This window comes from Loxodonta africana, chromosome 12, assembly GCF_030014295.1.
Source record: "Loxodonta africana isolate mLoxAfr1 chromosome 12, mLoxAfr1.hap2, whole genome shotgun sequence".
Lineage (NCBI taxonomy): Eukaryota > Metazoa > Chordata > Mammalia > Proboscidea > Elephantidae > Loxodonta > Loxodonta africana.
In genome coordinates, this window is record NC_087353.1 from 91,176,034 (window position 1) to 91,196,532 (window position 20,499).

A 20,499-nucleotide genomic window follows, 5' to 3' on the forward strand; every position below is an offset into this window, starting at 1 on the left:
TCAAAGGACAAAAGCCACAAAGGTTGCCTCTGAGGAAGAGGACGGAAGGGTGGGTAAAAAAGGAGGCTTAATTTTCACTCTGGTGGTTGGCTGGCGGGCCCTTTAAGTTTTTTTTTTTTTTTTTTTTTTGCCCTATGCACGTATCACTTTTTCAGTTAAAAAAATAAAAATAAAAACCTAGTGTTCTATTTGTTTCTTTTTTTCCATTCAAAAATAAGAAAAAGAAATGCAGCTCCTTCCTCGCTGAGCCCACAGGTTGCTGGATTCCGGTTGTTAGCACTGCTGCCGACTCCGTGCTGGCTTCTCTGAGCCCTCTAGTCTCAGACCTGATTGGGTGTCCCCCCGCTGGCCACCTATAAGGCTGATGCTCTGCAGAGCCCGACCTCAGTCTGGGGGTACCATCCACTCCTGAGTTTTTAACCACCAACTGTGGTTTTAACCACTCCTTTATCTCCAGCCTCAGCCTCTTCCCAAAGCTGCCGACTCACACTCACCTGCCCCTACAATATTTCCCTCCTGTCTCCACCACCCTCCGCCCAAGCTTGCTCCTCCTCGTGAACTCCTTTCTGCTGCTGACATCACCCAAGATGCACCCAGCTCCCACTCAGATACTTGGAAACTCCCAGACCTTTCCTTCTCCCTTGCTTCTGACAGGCCTTACTTAACCTTCTAAAGGCCTCTTGAGTCTGTCTCTCTCCCCGCTCTTCCCCCACTGCCACACTGCAAAAGACCAGCAAGGAGGTAATTAGGGCCTAAAATATCAGGCACCCAGTTTCCAGAATAGCCCCCTCCTATCCGCTCCCCAGTGCTTGTCACTGCAGGGCTGTCGAACTCTGAAATCCTCAATGGCTCCCACTGCTCCAGGATGAAAGCCAAACTGCTTGGCTCAGAGTACAAAGTCCTCCGTGCCCCGCCTACCTCCTACAACAACCTGACGGTAGAGTCCAGAGACTTTGCCCTCTTCCCCAACCCCATGTCTGCCTGGCCAACATCTAAGTAGTCTTCCATGTTCACTCAGGCCCCCTCTTCCTCTGTGAAATTCCCTGCCGCTCCCCCATCATTCCCAAGGCAAACCTAATCATACCCCACCCCCGACGATTTACCATATGTGTATTTTTAGGGTTGCTTTCATCATCATGTACAATAACAGCCTACTCTCTGTCCATGTGAGGCAGTGGTGGTTCAGTGGTGGAATTCTCACCTACATGCAGGAGACCCAGGTTCGATTCCTGGCCAATGCACCTCATGTGCAGCCACCACCCGTCTGTCAGGGGAGGCTGGCGTGTTGCTACGATGCCGAACAGGTTTCCGTATAGCTTCCCTACTAAGATGGATAAGGGAAAAAGGCTTGGTGGTCTACTTCTGGAAATCAGCCAGTGAAAACCCTGTGGATCACAATGGCCAGATCCACAACCAATCACGGGGATGGTACGGGACCAGGAAGCGTTTTGTCCCAGCATGCATGAAGTTGCCATGAGCTAACAACAAATCTGTCCGTGTATTGGCTGATGAGCCCCTCAAATGCTGGGACTACATCATTTTCATCTTGGGAGACGGGCATTTTGTAAATGGTGGTAGGATGAGCCAATTCCAAATCTAACACCGAATGCAGGGGAAGTATGAATAGCTTGACCAGGGTAAATGATGTCACTAAGACGTACACAAGAAAAGGACCTTCTTGTAATTGCTATGGCATATATGGACATGTTGTCAGGAGGAATCAGTCCCTGGAGAAGGATGTCATGCTTGGCAGAGTACACGGTCAGCGGAAAAGAGGAAGACCCTCAACGAGGTGGACTGACACAGTGGCTGCAACAATGAGCTCAAGCGTAACAACGATTGTAAGGATGGCGCAGGACCGGGCAGTGTTTTATTCTGTTGTGCATAGGGTCGCTATGACTCGGAGCCAACTCGACGGCACCTAACAACAACAACAACAATATGGAGCCATGGTGGCGAAGTGGTTAAGAGCTCAGGGTGCTAACCAAAAGGTTGGCAGTTGGAATCCATCAGCCACTCCTTGGAAACCCTATGGGGCAGTTTTACTGTGTCCTATATGAGTCGGAATCGACTCAACGGCACTGGGTTTGGTTTTTTTGGTTTTTGATAGAGTCATTACAAATAGGAAATGACTCGACGGCAATGGGTTTGGCTTGATTTTGGTTATGGCATATATAATTTTGCAATTAACAGCAACAACAACGAAAATATATATGTGCAGATATATATGAAGGTGTATACCAACCAACCAAACCCATCACCACTGAGTGGATTCCAACTCATAGCAACCTTATATACATGCGTATAGGTGTGTATATGTTGTTGGTGGTGCCGTAGAATTGGTTCCAACTGATAGTAGCCCTATGTATGGCCCTGTGTACAACAGAACTAAACACTGTCCAATCCTGTACCATCCTAACAATCACTGCTTTGTTTAGGCACGTTGTTGCAGCCAATGTGTCAATCTATCTCATTGAGGGTCTTCCCCTTTTTCTCTGACCCGCTACTTTACCAAGCATGATGTCCTTCTCCATGGACTGGTCCCTCCTGATAACATGTCCAAAGTACCTGGGATGAAGTTTTGCCATCCTTGCTTCTAAGGAGCATTCTGGCTATACTTCTTCCAAGACAGATTTGTTTGTTCTTCCGGTAGTCCACGGTATGTATACTCAATATACTTCACCAACACCATAATTCAAATGCATCAATTCTTCTTTGGTCTTCCTTATTCACTGTCCACCTTTCACATGCATATGAGGCGATTGAAAACACCATGGCTTGGATCAGGCACACCTTAGTCCTCAAGGTGACATCTTTGCTTTTAATACTTTAAAGACATCTTTTGCTGTAGATTTGCCCAAAACAATATGTCATTTAACTTCTTGACTGCTGCTTCCAAGAAAAATGAAATCTCTGACAACTTTAATATTTTCTCCATTTATCATGATGTTGTTTACTGGTCTGGTCGTGAGGCTTTTTGTTTTCTTTATGTTGAGGTGTAAGCCACACTGAAGGCTGTGGTCTTTGATCTTCATCAGTAAGTGCTTCAAGTCCTCTTCACTTTGAGCAAGCAATTTTGTCATCTGCATACTGCAGGTTAATAAGTCTTCCTTCAGTTCTGATGCCATGTTCTTCTTCACATAGTCCAGCTTCTCAGATTAATTGCTCATCCTACAGATTAAATAAGTATGGTGAAAGGATACAACCCAGACACATGCCTTTCCAGATTTTAAACCACCCAGCATTCCCTTGTTCTGTTCAAATGAATGCTTCTTGGTCTCTGTACAGGTTCTGCATGAGCACAAGTAAGTGTCCTGCAATTTCCATTCTTTGCAATGTTATCCATAATTTGGTATGATTCACACAGTCGAATGCCTTTGCATAGTCAATAGAAGACAGGTAAACATCTTTCTGGCATTCTCTGCTTTCAGCCAAGATCCATCTGATGTCAGCAATGATATTCTTCATTCCATTTCCTATTCTGAGTCCAGTTTGAATTTCTGGCAGTTCCCTGTCAATGTGCTGTTTCAACCGTTTTTGAATTATCTTCAGCAAAATTTTACTTGCATATGATGTTGTTCGATAATTTCCACATTCAGTTGGATCACCTTTCTTTGAAATAGACATAAATATGCATCTCTTTCAGTCAGTTGGTCAGGTAGCTGTCTTCCAAATTTATTGGCATAGACAAGTGAGCACTTCCAGTGCTGCATCCATTTGCTGAAACATCTCAATTGGTATTCGTCAGTTCCTGGAGCCTTGTTTTTCGCCAATGCCTTCAGTGCAGCTTGGACTTCTTCCTTCAATACCATCAGTTCTTGATCATATGCCACCTCCTGAAATGGCTGAACGTCAACCAATTCTTTTTGGTACCATGGCTCGGTGTACTCCTTCCATCTTCTTTTGAAGTTTCCTGCATTGTTCAATATTTTGCCCATAGAATCCTTCAGTATTACTACCTGAGGCTTGAATTTTTTCTTCAATTCTTTCAATTTGAGAAATGTCGAGCATGTTCTTCCCTTTTGGTTTTCTAACTCCAGGTCTTTGCACGTTTCATTACAATGCTTTACACTGTCTTTTCAAGGCCCCCTTTGAAATCTTCTGTTCAGTTTTTACTTCATCATTTCTTCCGCTCACTTTAGCTACTCTACATTCAAGAGCAAGTTTCAGAGTCTCTTCTGACATCCCTTTTGGTCTTCTTTCTTTCCTGTCTCTTTAATGACCTTTTACTTTGTTCATGTATGATGTCCTTGATGTCATCCCACCACTCATCTGGTCTTTGGTCATTAGTGTTCAATGAGTCAAACCTATTCTTGAGAATATATATAGGAGTATATATAGGTGTATGTATATGTATACAGAACCCTGGTGGTGCAGTGGTTAAGAGCTCAGCTGATAACCAAAAGATCAGCAGTTCAAGTCCACCAGCCACTCCTTGGAAACTCTATGGGGCAGCTCTACTCTATCTTATACAGTCACTAGGAGTCAGAATTGACTCGACAGCAACAGGTAACAGGTATATGTATATGCATGAATATGTGTGCATACATGTATACTCATGTACACAATAAAACACATAGGAAGCACAGTTATGGATACTTTTTAGACAAAGTTAAACACGTTGCAGGATTCGTTTTCTGGGTTTGAAGACTTAGGACCATAGTCTTGTGGAACAACTTGGTCAATTGACATAATACAGTTCATAAAGTTACGCTCTACGTTCTAGTTTAGTGAGCAATTTCTGGGCAGCCATCTAAGATACACCTATCGGTCTCATCTGGAGCAAAAGAGAAAGAAGGAAGCCAAAGACTCAGAGAATAAACTAGTCTACAGGGCATACACGAGCCACAGCCTCATTCACCCTGAGACCAGGAGAACTAGATGGTGCCCGGCTACTATTACTGATTGTTCTTATCAGGGCTACAATAGATGGATCCTGATAGGACGGGAGAAGAATGTGGAAAAGAACTTCAACTTCTTAAAAAATCCAGACTTACTCAACTGGTTGAGGCCAGAGGACTTCCCAAGACTACTGTCCTTAGATGTTCTTTAAACCTTGAACCAAAGCTAGCACCTGAAGTCACCTTTTAGGTAAATAACAGACTGGCTTACAAAATAATGGACATCAACCATGAATATTGTGCTCCTTTTAAAAAATCATCTATATGACACCAAGTGGTCAACAATTACTTTAAAACAAGAGATGAGACGGTAAGGGGACAGGGAAACTAGATTACTGGAAACGGAACAACCAGAAAGGAAATAATGAGAATGTTCACACATTGTGAAGAAGGTAATCTATGTCTCTGAACAATCTGTGTAGAAATTGCTGAGTGGGAACCTAATCTACTGTGTAAACTTTCACCAAAAGCACAATATTATTAAAAAAATATATTAACATAACTAAAATTGTTCCTCTTTAACCCTTTGTTCTCACTGTTTGGATTGGCCTGACCTAGACAGAGCTTATGGAAGGCTTTCTTAGTAAGGATATATATTTTTAAATGATTTATATTCTGAACGCTCCAAAAGGAACATCAGATGTATTATCTTTGTGGTTTTAGAGATACTTTTTGACGATTATTTTTATTTTTCAAATGTTATTACGTATACTTAGAACAAAAACGAAAACTAAAAGAATACACACCTAACAAAAATAAATAAATAAGTATGCCTCTGTCTGCTAACATAACGGTATATACAGTGCTGGTCACCAGGAAATTCATGCCGAACCTCAAAACATAGTGACCACACTAATCTGCTAGCCCAGTTTCAACCACAGCCCTCAGGAATGGCCTGCCTGGTTATCTGAATGGCCCAGTATTTGCTTCCATAAATGTCTCCTGGAAGAGTCGGCCTAGGTTTTCCCCATTTCATAGCTAAGTGTGTGCCCATTGCAAAGTGAAATGCAAGGTCTTTTTCTTCCGTGAAACTTGTTTATGAACAGCCCAAGTGTTAGGCTGGATCCTCATCTTGTTTGACCAACGGACTACAGGAAAGCAAACACAGCACCATGCCACCAGGAAGACGAGCAAGGCCAGCTTCAACAACCACACGCCCATCAAACAAGCACAATAAACCACCACCATAAGAGCCAGTGCTGGCAGGGACCTGGGAAAGCAGCAATAATCACCCAGATTACCTGTTGCTGTCGAGATGACTCCAACGCATAGCAACCCCATATAACTGAGCAGAACTGCCCCATAGGGTTTCCGAGGCTGTAATCGATACGGAGCGGACTGCCACATCTTTCTCCCACAGAGCGGCTAGTGGGTTCCAACTGCCCACCTTTCGGTCAGCAGCCAAGCACTTTAAGACTGCACTACCAGGGTTCCTTTGTCACCCACATTAAGGGAACCATAAGTTCATTAGACCCTTTAGGGGACAAAATAATAATATGATTCAAGAACCATAAAAATACTCAGATACTCCAACTCATTTCCTGAGATATTTGCATATGTACTTTTCTCTTTTAAATCATTTCATTAATGATCATGAAGATAGCACAGGACCTGGCAACGTTTCATTCTGTTCTACACAAGGTCACCATGAGTCAGAGCCAACTTGTTTAACAGCGAAAACAATTATCATGAAAGTATTTTATGAAGGAAAAAAAAAACAGAAAGCCATTAAATATGCAAAATGGAAAGAAGTTAATAATTACACCACCCATGGGATGGAATATTTCATGGTCATGAGATGCCATAAAAATGTTACTAGGAAGAAAAAACAAACAAAAACTGCATATATGCTACAAGTACCTGTGTGTACGTGTACTGTAAAGCAAGAAAAGTTCTCAGAAAAATGGAAGTTTATCACATAGGCGAAGTGTAATGGGTGTATTTTTTGTAGGGTGATCTTTTTCAATAACAAAGCTCATTATTGACAGGATTGATGATACTGTAATTACACAATCTTTTGAAAGATCATGTCTTGGTGGGGAAGCTCCAGTGCTGTGTTTGCCTAGTGGATGAGGAAATTTTTTGCCCTGAGTCTCCACCGTAGAGTAACCCAACCCTTTTAAATGGCCCAAGGCAAAGAACTCACTCACCGGGGCCTGTCCACTGGGTGCTGAGGACTGGAACATTCCTGCTGGCCAGTAAGGAAGGCAGAGGGCGCTTTATCAAGGCTTCACAAATATACACCCTGCTGTGACCAGGCTGAGGAAAGCCCTCCTTCCCAGGCTGGCCCCGCCCTGACCGGGCCCCATGAGAAGGGGCTGCCTCAACCACTGCTCCCCTCCCCTGGCAAGCAGCCCCCCTGGGTCCCAGAAGACCCAGTGCCCCAGTGCACTCAACAGTGTCTCCTGGTTCCACACACCCCTTATGACATCACCTGGGTCAAAAGAACACAGCAGGAAATGAGACCCTCAAGGGATTTTCTGACTCTCTTAAAAAAAAAAAACCTGTGGCCTTTGAGTAGATTCCAACTCATAGTGACCCTATAGGACATAGTAGAACTGCCCCGCGTAGGGTTTCTAAGGAGCAGCTGGTGGATTCAAACTACTGCCCTTTTGATTAGCAACCAAGCTCTTAACCACTGTGCCACCGGGGGTCCTCGGACTCTCTTACGTACTTTATATTTGAGGATCTCAGAATCATCTGAGAATCCCATGCAAGCTGAGGGACACTCTCCCCAGAAAAATGCACCCACATAAAAAATTATGCATGCAGGACAAAATGTTCATAGCAGCACCATTCACAACAGCCAAAAGGTGAAAACAACCCACGTGTCCATCAACAGATGTCTGGATAAGTATCATGTGGTCCATCCATACAACGGAGTATGTTATGGATTGAATTGTGCCCCTCTGCCCCAAATTTGTATTGTAACTCCTAACCCCTAAACCTCTGGTTATAATCCCATTTAGGAATGGATTTTCTTTGTTATATTAATGGACAGTATTAGTATAGGGTGTGTCTTAAATCAACCCTTTTGAGATATAAAAGAGCAGATTAAGCAAGCAAGCACAGAGGGGAAGATACATGCCACATGATCACCAAGGAACCCAGGAACTGAAGCTGAAAAGAGATAAGGACCTTCCCCCAGAGCAAAAAAAGAGCCTTCCCCTAACGCCAGTGCCCTGAATTTGGACTCCCAGCCTCCTAAACTGTGAGAAAATAAATTTCTGTTCATTAAAGCCACTCGCTTGTGGTATTTCTGTTCAGGGACTGCTACTTAACTAAGACAGAGTATTACTCAGCCATAAAGAAAAATGAAGTTTTGATCCATGCTAGGACATGGATGAACCTTGAAGACTTGATGGTGAGTGAAATAAGCCAAACACGAAAGGGCAAATACTGTATGATCCCCATACCTGTTGCCATCGAGTCAACTCTGACTCATAGTGACCCTATAAGACAGAGTAGAACTGCCCCATAGAGTTTGCAAGGAGCGCCTGGTGGATTCAAACTGCCGACCTTTTGTTTAGCAACCTTGGCACATAACCACTACGCCACCAGGGTTTCCTGTATGATCTCAGTCATATGAAATATCTATAACAGGAAAATGCATAGAAACAAAAAGTAGATTAGAGGTTACCAGGGGCTGGGAGGAGAGGGAATAGGGGGTATTTCTGAAGGGACACGGAGCTTCTGTTTGAAGTGATGTAAGACTTTTGGAAGAATCCCTGGGTGGTGTGACAAGCTAATGTACTCGCTGCTAAATGAAAGGAGGCGAGCTACATGAAAGGTCTGGTGATCTACTTCCAAAACATCGGCCACTGAAAACCCCACGGAGCACGTTTCTACTCTGGCACACATGGGGTCGCCATGAATCAGACTCAACCCCAGGGCAACTGGTGTGGCGGCAGCGGTAGGATTCCCATCTTCCATTCAGGAGACCTGGGTTCAATTCTTAGCCAACGCACCTCATGCGTAGCCACCACCTGTCTGTCACTGGTGGCTTGCATGCTGCTATAATGCTGAGCAGGCTTCAGAGGCACTTCCAGACTAAGACAGACAAGGAAGGATGACCTGGCAACCTGCTTCCAAAAACATCAGCCATTGAAAACCCTACGGAGCACCGGTCAACTCTGATACAGATGGGGTCGCCGTGAGTTGGAGTCCACTCAACAGCACCTGGTTTTTTATGACTTACGGAAACAGATAGTGGCGATGGTTATACAACGTGGTGAATGTAATTAATGCCACTGAGTCATACATTTAAAAGCGGCAAACTTTTTTTAATATATATTTCACCACAAGGAATTTTTAAAAATACGCATACAACTACAGAGACTTCACAAAATTCCCCACAGGCCTGTACATATCAACTATTACCCAAAAAAAAAAGGAGCAGAAACAACCTGTAGCCTTGTTCCCGAGACACTACCACTGCCGACACTTTGTGGGTCTCCCTCAGATTTCTTTCTTTGCACACAGATACATTATTGTTGGCGTGACCTTTGACAAAAACAGGATTGTACCAAAGACAGTATTCTGTAACCTGCTAGTTTCACCTAGAAAACCCTGGTGGTGTAGTGGTTAAGAGCTATGGGTGCTAATCAAAAGATCAGTGGTTCAAATCTACCAGGTGCTCCTCGGAAACTCTATCGGGCAGTTCTACTGTCCTATAGGGGCACTATGAGTCGGAATCGACTCGACAGCAGTGGTTTTTTTTTTTTTAGTTTCAGTTTAAGGTCCCTGGTTGGTGCAAACAGTTTGCACTGGATTGCTAACCTATGTTTAGTGGTTCAAACCCACACAGTGGTGCCACAGAAGAAAGGCCTGGCAATCTGCTTCCATAAAGATTATAGCCTCTGGAGCACAGTTTTACTCTATAATACATGGGGTTGTCATGCATCAGGGTCAACTCAATGGCACCAGGCTATTTTCACTTAACAATGCTTGCTCCTTCAGTGTGGGTATAGGTGAGACCGTCCTGCCCCAGCCTGAGAAGGCAGCCAAGGCGGATGGTGACTGAGGACATACGGGCCCATGCAGTGCTCTTCTTGCAAAATAATAGAAAAAGTCTTGACTTAGAACCGAGACTGAAATTGAGGCCTACCTCACTACCGGAGTGTGGGCAGGTCGCCCTACCTCTTTGAGCTTCAGTTCTCACCTGTAAAAGGCAGGTAATAAACCACCTCCCAGGAAATGCACGAACCATTCATCTTCTCAGACCCATATCCTTGCCCAGCCTCTCCTCCACTCCAAGCTCATATCGGGCTGTCCCCCTGACAACTCGAACCTGTCAAGTCCGAATAGAAGTCTTCATTTCCCACCCAGCCTTGCCCCTCCCCACCGTTCCCTTCTGGGTAAGTGGCCCCTCCACTCACTCAGAGCCTCAGGCCCCAGGAGTCACACTCCACCCTGCTGTTCTTACCCCATGTCCAAGACAAACGGCTCCACCATTTGTGGTCACAAGACAAATGGCCCCACTGGCCCAGCCTGACCACGTTGCCCCATCTCCACGCTCCATCCTGGAACAGCCCCATCATCTCTGGCTTAGACACCTGTACAGCCTTCATCTGTCTCCCTCTTCTGTTCTCTGGCTGGGACACCTCTGCGCCTGGTCTCCAGCAACCTCCTACTGTGTGTCTCTACCTAGGTGGCCCAGAGAGCCCAGAGCTCATATGCGTCAGGCCGTCCAAACTGCTTCCTCCTGGGTCCTCCTTATCTCCCAGGCATCACCCCAACTTCCAACCCCTGTCTCTTCAAATCCTTGCTGTTACTACATCCTGCCCATTCTATGCCCTGGTGATCTTAGGCTCATTGCCTTCTCTCTGTTGTAGGATTTCTCAACCTTGGCACGATAGAGATTTGGGGACCAGACAATTCTTGGTTGTGGGGGACTGCCTTGTACATTGCAGTGTCTTTAGCAGCATCCCTGGCCTGCACCCACCAAATGATAATAGTACCCTCTCCCAATTGTAACAATCAAAAATGTCTCCAGCTATTGCCAAACGTCCCCAGGAGGCAAAATGTACCCAGTTGAGAACCATTACTGTGTTCTCATTGGTCTTGCCTTCACCTGGCCTCAGGCCCCCTAAAAGGTCCCCTGACTCCAGTCGTGCCTACAGCTCACATCCTGTGAGACTCAGTGTCATTGCTGTTGTTAGGTGACATCAAGTCAATTTCTGCTCATTCATTACCTGGCTAGAACTCATTTGTTAACAAACCAATTTAAGTAACTCCATTTTTAATGAAGTTATGCTTTGATATGGAAAAGGATGCATTGTCACCAGCCTGATTCTCCTCTTTCAAAGGTGCAGAAAACAGAAGCACATGTTCTTGGTAACTGGAATTCCCCCAATGGAACATTCCTCCTAAATAACTGACCTCATAATTAACCAAAGAAAGATGAATCAAGGCCACATGACCATTTTCACCTATCTACTGAAAAAAACTTTTTTAAATGAAACAGCCAGAGCTGGCTAGGCTGAATAAACCAACAATCACACTCTGCTGGTGGGGACGTAAATTGATGCCGCCATTTTGGAAAGCTCTCTGGCAATGCCAACAAGATTTATAAAAATGTCTGTAGATTTGACCCAGTAAGTCCACTTTCGAAAGACTCTCCTAAACAAGGAATACCACATACAGAAAAAAAAAAATCTACATACAAATATGTTAGTATGACATCATTTTTAATATTAAAGTGGAAACAACTCAACGGTCTAATCGATGAGGAAAAGGTTGAGAAAACCTTAGTATATTGTCTCATTGAAACATTATGCAGCTACTTAAAGTGAGATCTATGAAGAGTATATAGTAAATGAAAAGTACAAAACGTAAAACTGCATCTACAACATGATTACAACATGTTTTAAAACACACACACGATGCACGAGGAGGAAAATAGGCAAAAAGGACAACAGATGATTTTTATTTCTTCTTTCTACTTCTGAACTTTTCAAATTTTCTTTACTAAGCATGCATTACCTTAAAATGTTTTTTAATGGAAGAAAAAAATTCAGTTCTTTAGATTAGGGCTATGTGACTATGGAAGGCCCCTGCCAAAAGTATAATAAACATCACTGTCTGGAGACCTTGGATCTCATAGGTGCTTAAAAACAGACCTTAGCATGAATTGGTTTACCAGATTCCCATTCCGTCCCCATGAGACAGGGACAAGGGATACGTAAAAAATAAGTTGTGGTAAAAGGACCAAGAGAAGGAATGAACCTTAGATGATACCCAAGGAGAGTCAGGGGTAGGGAGCAAGAGTGGGGACCCTGACAAGGTCCTCAGCAGAGCTGATGTTCCAAAATCGGTTTTCCAGCCACAAGAAGAACCCGGAAGCAGGAGGCCAGGAAGGAGAGTGACAGATCTCATTCACAGAGAAATGAATTGTGCAGGGGGGAGGAGGGCTCTCTCTCCTTAGAAGAGAAGGGATAGAATAGGCATGTGCTTGTCCCCACATACACACACGTAAAAAATTTCAGAGGGGCAGAATTTCTTCTCCTAGTGTCTGCAAAGTTTCAGACACAGCTTGACGTGGACGCCAACCTTCAATCTTAGCAATTAGAGCTATTTTGCTTTATCCCAAAAGTCAATGGCATCTATAACTAGACCTGATCTCCACCTCCACCCCCTGAGTGAGTTCCGTAACAGTCAGCTGGACCTAAAACCCTGTGCTGCCTCCAATGAGACCTCTGAAGATGGCTGGAAACCCTGAGCCATCTAGAAAAAGAAGGTGGAATTTCTGTGGCTGGGAAGACCTCACCCCAGAATGAACCCCATGAGACCAAACAAGGCAGGGTCAGCCCCAAAATGGCTTCTCTCCCCGCGCTCCTGGGGAGTTTCACAAGGACTACATTTGGAGGGAGAAGGAGGCATTTGACATTGGCTTATGGAATGACAGATGGGAACCGGGTTTTACTATGTGCCCCCCATCCAGGTCCCCTGCAAACAGAAAAACCAGGTGGTCGAAGCCACTGACCTTCTCCAACTTTTCAAAGTATTCCCGCAGGAATTTCATGGGACGGTCCGGCTTGGCGACGCAGAGGTGCACGATACATTCTTTGAGCACCTGCTGGATGCTGTGCTTATGAACATACAGTTCACAGCCTTTGAGACTCTCATCCTCCTCGGAGAGCCAAGGGGACGGAGAAGCCATCATCAGAAAATCTTCTTTCTTCCTGTTTAAGAAAACGGCAGGAGAGGAAAACACAGATGGTAAGGCCTGAGAATGAGCTAACCCAGGGGAGGCCTGGGCAGCACTCCCAGGTTTTATAAATGTATATATTGCAAAGGTTATTGTTCGTGGTCCTGTCAAAGGAACGGCGTGACATGGAAGAAAATATTCTGTTTTGTACCTGTCAAAAATCTTACATTTCGTAGGCCTAAATGAGTGGTTAACAGGCCTTCGAACCGGTTCATTTCAGTTCCAGCCCTTGCTGAGAATTTGCATTTCGAACAAGTTTCCAGAAGATGCTAATACTGCTGGTAAAGGACAATTTTGAGAACCACTGGTAGAGCAGTGGTTCTCAAAATTTATTACACCTAAGAATCACCTGGGGATCTTGTTAAAATGTAGATTCTGATTCAGTATATCTTGGGTAGAAATGCAAATTCTCAGCAGGGGTTGGAACTGGAATGAACCAGTTCAAAGCCCTGGACTAGTTAAGTATGAAATCAAAAACCAAACCAGCTGCTGCGGAGTCAATTCTGACTTATGGCAACTCCACCTGTGTCAGAATAGAACTGTGCTCCATGGGGTTTTCAATGGTTGAGGGCCTCTGGGTGGGTTTGAACTGCCAACCCTTTGGTTAGGTACTCCTAATATATAACAATCACTACGAAAGCCTTATCTGTGTAGAAATGTAAGCGGTTCAAACAGTATTTGCAGGTGATTTAGAAAACCCCTTCTGTTTCTCTGAGAAGGAGGAAAGAAATTAGGGAGTGCAAGGAATGGGGAGCCCAGGACAATGCTGAAGAGGAATACAGGCACGACCCGCGGACCCACCCGTAGGAATTATCCAGGAGATATCAGCGGGGGGAGGAGGTCAGAGAGATGCTGTCACAGGTTCGTGCTGACCTGTTGTACAGTCAAAAAGAAAATGGGACAAAAACTAAAAACCAGCTGAGGGGCCTTCTTGAAGGGTGGAAAACCGAGAACAATGGCAGGAGCTGGGCCGAGCTCTAAGCGACGCTGTCTGCGTCCCCAACGCAGGCGTTAAATCACAATGAGCCGGGTCACAGAATGTGCCCCCGCCGGGGCAGGACCGAGCCCCCCACCCCCACCCCGACCGCCGAGGCTACAGGAAGGGCGACTCCGCGAGTTCCCTCGACCGCGGCCCGCCCCACCCACCTACCCACCCACCCACTCACTCACTCACTCACTCACTCAGGGACATGACGCTTCGCCCCTGGCCTCTGCACCGGCAGGGGGCTCAAGCCGGAGGGACCGGGAGAGGAGGCGACGCGGCGGGGGTGGGGGCCACTAGTCCAGCACACCCCCAGGGATCAGGATGGGGGCTCCTGGCCCTCCCAGGGGTGGCGCCAGGGTCGGACGCCCCCCCAAGGACCAGGATGGGGCGCTGGGCCCTCCCCGGGGCTACCAGCAGGGGTGACACCAGAGTCAGGTCACCCCCCAAGGACCAGGAAGGGGGCACCGGGGCCGGGACGCCCCCGCTGGGGCTCGATGGGGCCGCAGCCGCCGGTCCCTCCCCGGGCTGGCTTCCACCTCAGACCCCGCGTCCCCACAGGGGGCGGGAGACGTTTTTCTGTCATTTCCTCCGCGTCTTGCGGGGGGCCTCCCTGGGGCCTGGCCCAGGGGTCCAGCCTCCCACCGAGGCCAGGGGTCCCGCCGCAGACCCCGGCCCCCCAGCCCCGGGCGTACCTGGATGCACGGAGGCCGGAGGCGGCTGCGGCGCGGGGACGGCGGGCGGGGCGGCCGGCTGGAGCCGAGTGGGTGGAGGCCGGGCGGCTGCGATTGGTCCCGCGCCGCCAGGGGCCGCCCCCTCCGCGCCGGCACCGCCCCCGCGGACATCCCCCTGCTCTGGCCTCGGGGCCCCGGACCCCCCTCCGCCTCGCGTCCCCGCGGACCTCCCTCCACTCCCGCTTTCCCGCCCCGCGGGCCTCCCCCCACCCCGGCCCGGCCTCCCCCGTCCTGCGGACCCCCTGCCCCGCCCCCGCCGAGCCCCCCTCCCCAGTGGGCCTCCCGTCCCCTCTCTCCCCTCCCCCGCTTCTCTCCCCCTTGTCTCCATACCCTCCACCCCGGCCTCCTCTCCCTGCCCCTGGTCGCCCTCCACCGTCCGTGCGCCGCTGAGGTGCTCCGCTGGGGACCTGGCCCCCGGGGCTCGCGGACGCACAGCCTGGACAGGCCTCTCACTGAACAGACAGAGTCACTGAGGCGCCACTCACGAGCAGCCCACCACCTTTACTACAACTCCTCCTGCCGCTTTCCCGCCACCTCCCAGAACCTTGCGATCGCCACCCCACCCTCTGCGCTCCCGGCATTCCGACAGCGGCTCCCCTGGCGTTGTCTATAGGTGCAGGCCAGTGTGCCCACCCTCCAGGGTCTGTCACTGGGGGCCAGAGGGGTGGCCAGTGCCGAGGACGCCCCCGGGTGAAGTGAGCTGATTTCCTTTCTTGGTTAAGGGTGCCCGTTTCACCCAGATGCCCCAGTGGGCAAGGCAGGGTAGTCCTCAGATTTTCTCCCCGCCATCCACGGAGTCCAGGCCATCTCTGGGGCCTGGGAGGAGCCCCTCGGGGACATACTGGCGGTGGGAACCTAACCTACAGCCCAGGCCTCAGGAAACACCACTGTCCCTATGACTCAACCTCCTGTTTTGCCCCCACTGCCAGGGTCCCCACCCAACACCACTGAACGGCCCATGATAATGGAGAGGGGGTGGTGTGTGAGCACAGGTCAGCCAGGGAACCTAACTGGAGGATCTCAGGGGCCAACATGAGGAAAGCCAGAAGGTCCCCCATGAGCTGGGAGAGCAAACCCAGTGGACCACAACGCTGGTGTCAACAGGTAGGTGGGCACCTGCTGCACCTTGACCCATTCTGGCTTTCGTGATGGGTTGTCAATTCAAATGTCCCAGTAAATCGCAGTAAGTTCTCCTCAGCTCATCTGTTATCTTGCCTGTTACTGTTGTCTTGTGCCGTGCGGCCTATTCTGACTGTCCACAATGTAGGACTGCTCCATAGGGTTTTCTTGGCTGTAATCTTCACAGAAACAGAGCGCCAGGCCTTTTCTTCCACGGTGCCTCTGGGTGCCACCCTTCCAGTTATCAGCCCAACACAAGCTGCTCTGCACCACCCAGGGACCTTTAGCCAAAGGCATTCACATTCCCCAGCTCTGAGGATCCTTCCTTCACCCCAGAACCTGATTCTAGAGTTCATCAAGTGACCAAGCTCACAGTGACCGAGGCTTGCAAAGAGCCAACCCTACCTACAATCCCCACCCAAAAACCCACCGCTGTGGAGTCAATTCTGACTCAGAGCGACCCCATAGGATTTCCAAGGCTATAAATCTCTACAGAAGCAGACTGCCACATCTTTCTCCCATGGAGCCCGCTGGTGGTTTCCAACCACAGACCTTTTGGTTAGCAGTCGATCGCTTTAACCATTGCACCACCAGGGCTCCTTCCATAACCGCAACCCACCCCCAAATTCTTTCCTCCCTTCAAGGTTCAAGTTAAGTGTTACTTCTGCAGGAAATTCCTCGCACCTCGACATGGTTCAGCTTCTCTGAAGTCCTCACCCAAGGTTCCTGTGCCTTTCCTTCATAGCACTCATCACATAATAACTGCAAAAGGTTGGTTGTTTCATTTCCATCTCCCTGCTATGCTGAAGGCACCAAGCAGGCAGAGCGGGTGGCTGCCTGGTTCTTTACCCACTGCGTGTGGCAAGGAGACAAATTTAATCCATATTTTCTGGGGTACAAAAAAAAAAAAAGACAAACCCAGGAGCATTCATTAAGCCACAGTGGAGAGGCTGCAGAGCACTGTGGTTGAGATGAGCTGTGTGGTGGGTTGAATTTTGTTCCCTAAAAAAAGATGTGATGAAGTCCTAACTCCACTACCTGTGAATGAGACTTGTTTGGAAATAGGGTCTTTGAAGATATTATCAAAAACCAAACCCATTGCCCTTGAGTCGATTTCAACTCATAGCAATCTTACCGAACAGAGTAGAACTGTCCCACAGAGTTTCCAAGGAGCACCCGGTGGGCTCGAACTGCCGACCCTTAGTTAGCAGCTGTAGCACTTAAGAACTATGCCACCAGGGTTCAGTTAATATGGAGTAGGGTGGGCCCTAATCCAATCTGAGTGGTGTCCTTATTAAAGAAGAGACAGGGAGAGAGATGGACATCATGTGATGACAGCCGACATAGCTGCAAGCCAAGGAACATCAAGGAATGCCTGGAGTCACCAGAAGATGGAAGGGAGGCATAGAACAGCGCTTCTCTGAGCCTCCGAAGGAATCAACACTGCCAACACCTTGATCTCAGACTCCCAGCCTCCAGAGCTGTGAGACAGTAAGTTTTTGTTCTTATAAGCCCACAGTTTGTAGTATTTTGTTACAGCAGCCCCAGGACACTCATAGAGGCTTTCTAGGTAGATTTCCTGAGGCTGGGTCCTGCTACCACTAACCACCTGTAGTTCCTTGGACAGTTTATATAAGCTTTCTCAACCTGAGGATGGACGAGATAACGCACATGAAAACAGTGGTATTTACCAAGGGCTCTGTCTTAGTCATCTAGTGCTGCTATAACAGAAATACCACAAGTGGATGGCTTTAACATAGAGAAATTTATTTTCTCACAGTCTCTCAAAATTTGCTTCTGCATTCAATCTGTTGGAATATGTTGTTTTGGCTAACGTGAAGAAAACTCAGCTTCACACATAATAGTTGGAAAAGGCAGGAATATTTAAGTAGTCTTTTTAGATTAAATGTGGGTATTCTTCTAGATGGTTCTGACTCACAGTGACCCTATATGACAGAGTATAACTGCCGCATAGGGTTTTAGGCTATAAGTCCAAATTCAGGGCCCTGGCTCCAGGGGAGGGCTCTCTCTCTCTCTGTCAGCTCTGGAGGAAGGTCCTTGTCATCAGTCTTCCCTTGGTCTGGGAGCATCTCAGCACAGGAACCTCAGGTCCTAAGGATGAGCTCTGCTCCCGGGGCTGCTTCCTGGTGGCATGAGGTCCCTACTCTCTGCTTGCTTCCCTTATATCTCTTGTAAGGTAAAAAGGTGGTGCAGGCCACACTCCAGGGAAACTCCCTTTACATTGGATCAGGGATGTGACCTTAGTAAGGGTGTTACAATCCCACCTTAATCCTTTTTAACATAAAATTAGAATCACAAAATGGAGGACAACCACACAATACTGGGAATTATGGTCTAACCAAGTTGACACATATTTGGGGGGGGACACAATTCAATCCATGACAGGCTCACTGGGGGACAGTGACAGGACGAAGAACTTTATCTGGGCATGGTCATTAAACCCTAAAATCAAAGTAGATAATGACTCTTGAGCTGAGATTGCAGGTGAGGAACTGAGGTGAAGCAAGGCCAAGATTGAGGCTAAGAGGCCAACGCCAAGCGAGAATCCAGAGCTGGGGCAAAAATAATTATGATTTTTACAGCCGAGTCCACTCCCCAGAGAGTTAGATAATTTCTCTCCAAAGAAGGCACCTTCTCGGGCTCCACAGGGGTGCAAGTGATGAGACCACAGGAGAGGAGGAAGCTGAGGATGGAGGTTAGAGGCGATGGAAGGGGGTTGGAGGGAAAGATGTTCCTGACAACATGGCGGCAGGCAGGGGACTCTTGAAGAAACTTCAACCGTGAGAAACTCCCCCTGGTGGAGGAAGCAGGAGGACTTTATAAGAACCCATAACCTGTTGCCCTTGAGTGGATTGTGACTCATAGTGACCCTATAGGACAGAGTAGAACTACCCCCCTAGAGTTTCCAAGGAGCATCTGGTGGATTCGAACTGCCGACCTTTTGCTTAGCAGCCATAGCACTTAACCACTAAGCCACCAGGGTTTTCTTTATAAGAACAGCATCCTCGAATGTTCAATTTGTTCACTGTGCGGGTCTGGGAGGCAAATTCCCCATCACCACGGAATCTAGACGAAGTCTGCCCCCATACACTACTCCCTGGTATGGTCTTGAGGGGCCTGGGGACAGACTCTAGGGTGGGACACATGATCCCCGCCTGCTGGAATACAACTTTCACCTGGCTCTCTTACTCTTGGGACAGTCACCTTGAGAACCCAGCAGCCATGTTGTGAGAAAGCCCAATTAGCCCGCTTGGAAAGGAGCTGAGGCTCCTAGCCGATAGCCAGACAAGTGAGTGAGAAGCCGTCAGATGTTTCCAGCTCCCAGCCTTCAGGTTGAGGGCCCAGATATCATAGAGCAGGGACAACCTGTCCCCACTGTGCTCTGTGCACATGCTGACCCACAGAAACTATGAGTTTAATAGATGCCCTTGTTCAAGCCATTATGTTTTGGGGTGATTTGTTAGGCAGCATTAGACAACTGGAACATATCTCAAGATCAACGTGTCCAAAATACAACACATGCTGTCCCCCTGCAAACCTGGTCATCTTCCAGTGTTTTCTCTCTCTGTGAAAGATACCACCATCTGTCCGGTTTTTCAAGCCAGAAACCTGGGAGTTCGCCTCAACATCTTCTCCCTCAGCCCTAATCCACTGCCAAGTTCTGTCAATGTTACCTAGAAAATGACTCTCCAATCTGTCCACATTCTCTTCTTTTCCACACAGCTGCCCAGACCACCTGTGTGAGTGTCCTGAGCCCGCCAGAGCAAAGTACAAGCTGGGTGGCTTTACATGACAGAAATTTATTATCTCACAGTTCTGGAGGCTGGGAGTCCAAAATCAAAGTGTCAGTCATGCTAAATCCTTCTGAGGGTTCTGAGGGAGAATCTTTTTCATGCCTCTCTCCTAGTCTCTGGTGATGACTGGCAATCACGTCAATCTCTGCCTCATCTTCACACAGCCATTGTCCCCCTGTGTGTCTCTTCTCCTGTTTTATAAGGACATCACTGAGTAACCAAAAGGTTATCGGTTCAAAGCCACCAGCCACTCCATGGGAAAAAGATGTGGCAGTCTGCTTCTATAAAGATCTGTGGCCTTGGAAACCCTATGGTGCAATTCTACTGTCCTGTAGGGTTGCTATGAGTTGGAACTGACTTCATGGCAATGGGCTACTCCACTACGTTGTTGTTAGGTGCCATTGAGCCGACTCCGACTCATAGGGACCCCATGTGACAGAGTAGAACTGCTCCACAGGGTTTTCTTGGCTGTAATCTTTATGGGAGCAGATCACCAGGTCTTTCTCCCTTAGAGCCACGAGGGGAGTTTGAACCTCCAACCCTTTCAGTTGGCAGTCGAGCACTTACCCACTGCACCAGCAGGGCTCCTTTGTTCCAGCATGACCTTATGTTAACTGATAACCTCTTCAAAGACCCTATTTCCAAACAAGGCCATGTTCACAGGTACTGGGGTTAGGACTTCAAAATGTCTTTTTAGTTGGACACAATTCCCACCCAAAGTGCTGCTTTCTTGAGAAGC

At 47.7% G+C, this 20,499-nt stretch overlaps 1 protein-coding gene across 2 annotated transcripts in view; it reads right to left on the bottom strand.

The window, feature by feature from the left end:
* Positions 1–14,840, bottom strand: part of PRKAR1B (protein kinase cAMP-dependent type I regulatory subunit beta) — a 146,679-nt gene extending 131,839 nt beyond the window's left edge. The window contains exons 1-2 of one of the 2 annotated variants that reach the window (XM_064295934.1): positions 14,788–14,840; positions 12,886–13,084 (exon numbers count right to left, since the gene is read on the bottom strand). In XM_064295934.1, coding sequence (XP_064152004.1) covers positions 12,886–13,065 — 180 coding nt within the window. In that variant the 5' untranslated portion in view covers positions 13,066–13,084; positions 14,788–14,840. The other variant, XM_023555892.2, reaches the window with a different exon arrangement.
* Positions 14,841–20,499: the final 5,659 nt, after the last annotated feature.